General features: G+C 37.9%; 1 protein-coding gene across 1 annotated transcript; it reads right to left on the bottom strand.

The window, feature by feature from the left end:
- Positions 1-515: 515 nt before the first annotated feature.
- On the bottom strand, positions 516-5,099 carry LOC109197023 (immunoglobulin lambda-1 light chain). Its single transcript, XM_025903273.1, has 4 exons — positions 4,865-5,099; positions 2,823-2,864; positions 1,071-1,379; positions 516-997 (listed from the first exon to the last, which is right to left on the bottom strand). The coding sequence occupies exons 1-4, from the start codon at positions 5,097-5,099 to the stop codon at positions 780-782; spliced, it is 804 nt and encodes a 267-aa protein (XP_025759058.1). The 3' UTR covers positions 516-779.
- Positions 5,100-6,687: the final 1,588 nt, after the last annotated feature.

Raw genomic sequence — 6,687 nt, 5'->3', positions numbered from 1 at the left:
GACCTTAGAACTGAAGAAGCTTCTCGGATGAGAGGTGAAACGTCTTCAAGCAACTTAAAGAAGTCCAGACGCTTTTCTTTGCAAACTCCTTTGACTCCTTTACAAAATGAAAACCAATCAAGATGAACTCTAATTCTAATTTATTTTAACATTTAAAATTTCATATTCAAATAAATATTGGGTCATTGTGTTTAACATTTTTATTGCACCAGGAAGGAATTTGTGATTTTGTGTGTGAACATTATGATTTTGAATATTTACTTCCACACTATGATATCACATAGTGTCATGACTATGCAATCCCAATGATAGTGAACTAAAAATAAGGCTCAGACACACCTGCATGTTCTTTATCTAACAGATTTATGGTTTCATGTTGTCATCTTTCTTTAAAATCCTGTTTGTATCTCATTAAACATTTGTTCTTCTTTTACCACTAGTCGTTGCCTATCAGCATGTATTGGGAGTGCTGCTGTTTCTCGCAGTTTTCTACAAAATTAAACTCAAACAAGCAATATTTTTTTGTTTGCTTTATTTGGAATATTGCAGAGAAATACTTTGAAGAGCAGGCAACACTTTGTTTTAATTAAACAAATGCTATAAATGATGACTCATCTACTAGGGAGCTAATAATTCAGCCTTTTCTGTTTCAGCTCTTTTTTAATATTGAAATAAAAAAGAAAGTAAAAAAACAGCCAAAATGCTGCACTGTTACAGATTTTTCTAAATCCTGAGTGATAAACGATATAAAAAGCGATAAGCCAAGAAGAAGGAAACAGTCAGTCAGCTGCGTGTTTGCAGCTGCGTCTGACGAGCCTGAGCAGAGAGACTCCACAGCAGTACACCAGACTCTTCGTGATCAGCACCGTGTACACCAGGCAGAGCAGTTTTACTTGTTTTTGAGACACAGGATGTTCTGATGATGGACGTTCTGTTAAAGTTTGATTGGTGGAAAGTGTATCTGGTGGAAGTTCTTTTGGTGGACTTTGAGAAACTCCTGAAACAGAAAAGTCACATTTGAGTAGCTGCGTAGCCAATTTCATGCTGAAAAGGCAACAAACTTTCATTACCTTCCTCTATTTGGTCCTCCACCGTCCCCCCCTCGTGTGTGACAGAACAGTTATATGTATGTGAGTTCTCGTCTCGCTGATGGATCAACAAGATGCTGGCAGTGTAATCGGACTCTATGACGTCCAGCTGTTCTGTGCCACCAGGGGTCAATGCCAGCGGAGATCCGTCCTGCTTCTGGCTTTTCCAGGTGATCTGGACCACAGGAGGAATCATTTGTGAGGCCACACACAGCAGGGATCTCTTCTCCTCCAGATGATCACTGGATGCTGCTTGGTACACTGTCACCGAGGGCTTCAGTACCGGCTTCTCTGAAGTTTGACAGCAGACACAGAATTTCACTCAGTGTGACCTGACAGGCTTCATTATCACCAAACTACCCATCAGTACCTATCGGCCGAGTAATGGCTCATTTTAAACACTTAATAATATTCAGATGATTTATTGTTATAATATACAATATAATAGCATATATTAAAGGCAGAATTATATTTATCAAAGTTAAACTGATTTCATTAACACACAATATTTAATACAATTAACTCCTTTGTCCTTTACGTCTCTTTTATCACAATTTTAAATTATAACAATACAATGTAACACATCTATAGATGTAAAAATAAATCACATCCTTCACATATTATTGCTACAGTATTGATAATAAAAGCACGTGTACTTCATACATTATGGTTTCTGTTTATATTTGAAGCATATAGTTTGTAATTATTCTAAAACTGTTGCAAATAAGATTTCATATATACGATGTGAATATTTGTATATCGGTTTTTATAATATGTCAGAATTTAATTGTATCTTTGTTTTCATTATGATTTTATATTTGGGATCTCTTAATCTCTTAAAATATATAATTAAGGTTAGTATGTAAGTATTACAGTAATTTCATCTGAAAACATTTATGAGAAATATTCGTACATGGGATTTTTTAAATCTATATTGCGATTGATATAAATAAATATTTTTATGACATTTTAATGACATTAAAATGACATTTAAGAAATTTCCAGTATGCACAGAGAGAGAGAGACCAACACATCATTAGATCAGTAACTTCAGAACTTTTTTCATTGTGTTCACATTTGTTCACATGAGACGTTATTTTTTCATGTAGTTAAACAATAGCAATTATTTGAATATGTGGAACATAGCTTAAGGCCCTCAAAGGATACACAATCAATTCTATATAATGCACTACATTTAATTAAATACCGAATTACATAGCTTATTATATAATTTCAAAACTTTTCTTATTTTAAGTATGATGTCAAGTCCTAAATTTCCAAATTACATCTACTATAATATTTGAGATTATATTAAGCCAGTAGTCATTAAACTTTCCTTAAATGTGTCTTAAGGTTCAAATATGAATAACATTTTATTTACAAATTTATGATTTACTGTAAATATGTCCACAATGTTTAATTTGAATGATTTTGTTTTACAAATCCCAGTGAATCTGTTATCTTTTTGAGCTTACAAACAAATATAAAAATAAATAAATAAAAAGGGAGTAAAATTTGTTAGATAAGGATTAGTTGTAACCCTGCTCACATCAGACTTTTAGGACTTTTCACGCTGAAAAAAAAAGAAAACAATGAATACCTCACATATTCAGTGAGATTCACATTTTTTTCGACCTTAATAAAAACACATTTAAAGTTGGACTTAACAGAAACTGGCTTTGAACAAATTGTCATTTTGAACGCTGTAAGGAAAATGAATTCATTTGTTCTTACCTGTTACGTACAGTTTAACTCCAGAGCCAAAGATCCTGTCCCCTCACACAGTGACACAGACCAGTACAAAAACCTGTCTGATGTTGAATGTGACAGCTGAGGTAAAGCAGTGTCATACACCGATCAGACGTAACATTATGACTCTGCCTGATTTTGTGTTGGTCCCTCTTTTGCTGCCAAAGCAGTCCTGAGGCATGGATTCCACTCGACCCCTGAAGATGTGCTGTGATATCTGGCACTGAGATGTTAGCAACAGATCCTTGAAGTCCTGTAAGTTGTAAGGAAGGACCTCCATGGATCACACGTGTTTGTCCTGTAGATCCCACAGATGCTGAGTTACTGGTCACTGTTTCTTCCTTGGACCACTTTTGATACGTACTGACCACCCGCAACAACACCCCACAATCGGGCTTTTGCGTTTTTGCACCGAGTCATCTAGCCATCATTATTTTGTCAAACTCACTCAAATCCTTACACTCGCCCATTTTTTCTGCTTCTAACACATCAACTTTGAGGAGAAAATGTTTACTTGCTCCTTAATATATCCTACCCACTAACAGGTGCTGTGATGAAGAGATAATCTTGTCACCTGTTGTGGTCATATTGTTATTTCTGTTTAGTGTATTTCAGCTCCGTGATTTGGTTTAGTCGAGATGAATTAATGTTGTAAAAACTGCATGAAGCTGAATATTCTGCATAACTTCTGCCTCCAGATGATGAGCTACCTGAGCTGACCTTTGTTTCACAAGTTTCTTCTTGTCCAAACAGCAGGTTGGCAGTTTTCCACCAGAATTAAACTTCTCAACAATGTTTTGATGGAGTAGCACTGTAACAGGATTCATTTGCTGTGGCAGGGTGTAGTCTGTGGCTCAGCTGCACAGGAGGGGTGTTGCAGTGGGTTCAGGGACAGTGTCAGGAGAGCCTGGTGTACACAGCTGACAGCGATTGTCTGGAATCAATGAACGGTCTGCAAAGATAAAACTGTGCAAATAATTCAATTTAACTGCACCGGCTAACGCATCTGAGTGTGTTTTGGGACCTAGCAACAGCCAACAAGTGTTACAATATCAGTATGCACTTTGGTCGTCCTCTGGTTTCTAAGAACAAATATCTGTCCAGCTAAACGGTTTCTTCTGTTTGTTCAAGATTATAAAAATCAGCAGACACACAAAAAATTAACTCCACAGACAAAATAGAAACTTGCTGCATGTTTTGTAGTTTAACTGCCTGCAAATCTAAGCATGATTATTATGATGAGTCCTCATGGAGGAACCAGCACATGACAGCAATGACTGTAAAGGAAAATAAACCAACCTGTATGCTCTGTGCAGATGTGCAAGGTTACAGAAATAAGAGTTGGACAATCAAAGACACCAAAGCACAGCTTGCACTCGCAGATGTGATGTAACTTTTAGCGTTGGCTGACATTCGTGAGGATGACAGTCACAACTATAATGTTACTAAAGGGTGTGTTTGGCCAGTTGGCTATACTTTGAGAATCCTGGATTCAAACTGTTGTTTTTCATTCATTTCTTCTTTTTTTTTTTCAAAACCATATGCTTTGTGGTTTCTGGAGCTGTGATCACTGTTTGTGGTGTTTAGTTTTCCCTCAGTTGCTGATCACCAGCTGTTCTTGTAGAGGAATATTGCTTCCCAACAAAATATAGACACTTCTGTTTGATGTTTGTCAGAAGAAGCTAATATCTGTGGATTTTTACAGTCTGCTGTTTTTGACCTGAATGTGAACACATGGTAATTTTATCTGATACTCCCAATTTGTCATCTTTTGGCTCTTATTGAATTTATTTTGGTCTTGATTATTTTTACTTCTTATATAAATAGAATACAAACTAGTTGTTATGGTTTTAAAGGTGATGCCTGCGTCAGTGTGTGTGTGTGAACCTGAGCTGTGGTCTGCTGCTGTTCCTTTGATGGTTATTGTTCAGTCTGCAGGGATCTTTTGTCACTGTGAGAGCTTTGAGCACAGCAGCAGTAGTAGATGGCTGAATGAACGAGGCTAACTGCATTTATCTCCAACTCACAGCTGTTCTCGTTTTTCACAGCTGAGAAATCTTTTTTCTGAGCATGGTTGTAGTCACTGTCGACTTCACCAGTGCGTATGTTAATATGAAGAATCACTCTGAACTTATCATCGTCTTTCTTCTGGTACCAGTGCACATAGCTGCCACTGCACTGGGCAGTTCCACAGCTGAAGGAGACTTTTTTGCCAGGTGTCGCAGTCAAAGTTAAATCTTTCTGCACCAGCTCTGCAGCCATGGTAACCAGCGCTGCAAAGACACAGAGAGAAAAATGTCAGTTTGATGGTGTTTCTTACATGTAGTTTTTGTTGGGTTAAAACTCACCTAAACACAGACAACACAGAGCAGCAGCTGGGAGGAAAAGCATTGTGTGAACCGTTGTGTTCAGTGACGTTTCCTCTGGTGAATCTGAGGAGAAGTGATGCTTTGATAGAAACGAGGCCAAACAAGGACAATTTATATGATCAGATGAGGACCACGTGTTTCTAACAACTCCTAAAACCTCCCATTAACTGCTGCAGCTGTCAGTGCTGCTGCTGAGTGACAGCTGAGGCGTGTGTTGCAGTTTTCCACTGAGACTGAGGTTTGCAAAACATTAACCTTCAAATATAGAGTGGAATTTATTTATTATTTCAGTCGTATCTTTTCTTCACTTTCTATGAAGTCAGTCAACAAAATGTCTTAAAACTATGATGACTTCAAAACTAAAAATATTTGTTCCCACAGACACAGACTGAGGAACATAAATGGACTTGATGTAGTCTGAAATATTTTCGACCATGTGTGGAAACAATAGTATCATCAACATACAAATCCATGATATGATACATATCAACTTTTAACGTTCAGAAGGAAAAACCTCCCATACAACTGGTCTGTGACATTTTTTCTTTCTTATCCACCTTTATTGTGTACTCCCAGTTAGGGATGGGTATTGAAACCCGGTTCTTGTTGAGAACCGGTTCCCACTGTTTCAATTCCTTGGAATTGTTTGCCATTTTTGCAAACGATTCCCTTATCGATTCCAGTCGCCCCGAATGACGTCACCACGTTGCGGAGCGTCATTTACCTGGCAGGGCGCCTAAGCGGCTCAAACGCTCAAAAGTTTGGTTATACTTTACGAGAACAGATGACAACGGGGCAACTTGCAATACTTGCAAAGTAGATATTTCATTTAAAGGAGGAAACACTACGAATATGCAAAAGCATTTGCTCACAAAACACGCGATGAACTTAAATGAATGTCGTGTTTTTAATTCCACTCCGGACTCATGAATCTCAACCCAGCAGCAGCGGTAACGTTTGCACGTCATCTCCCGTTAATGCGGCAGGTAAATAATCAACTAACAGTGCATATTATGTTAGCGCGATCTGCCTTATTACAAAACCTGCCGTTACTGTCCGCTGCATTTAGGTGACCATGATGAGAGAGACAGACAGAGTCTGGCTGGCAGTTCTTGCTGCAGTCTACCGGTAGCGTCTCCTTTCAGGCCAGGATAGACAAATGTCACCGAGCAGTGACTTAAGTTTGTGGTCAAAGGCTTGCACCCATTTGCCACAGCAGATGCCCCCGATTTTCGGTAAGTGAATGTGTTTAACTGTAGGCAGGGACATTACTGGATATTCTTGTGTAATTGCTACAGAATAATTTATGTTATACTTTGTTAATGCTACAGAAGAATATTTATTTTATTATTTTACATTTACAATTTTTTTTCCTGGGTACCCTGTGACACCCCATTGAAGAGCCGTAGGCTGTGGATCTCTTAAGAACTCACTGTTGGGTTTGTAAGGCCATGTTACTCCTAAATTTCTATCTTGTTCAA

The sequence above is a fragment of the Oreochromis niloticus genome, linkage group LG23 (genome assembly GCF_001858045.2).
Source record: "Oreochromis niloticus isolate F11D_XX linkage group LG23, O_niloticus_UMD_NMBU, whole genome shotgun sequence".
NCBI lineage: Eukaryota > Metazoa > Chordata > Actinopteri > Cichliformes > Cichlidae > Oreochromis > Oreochromis niloticus.
The sequence above is the reverse complement of the archived record's forward strand: the minus strand, read 5'-3'. Positions and strand labels throughout refer to the sequence as shown.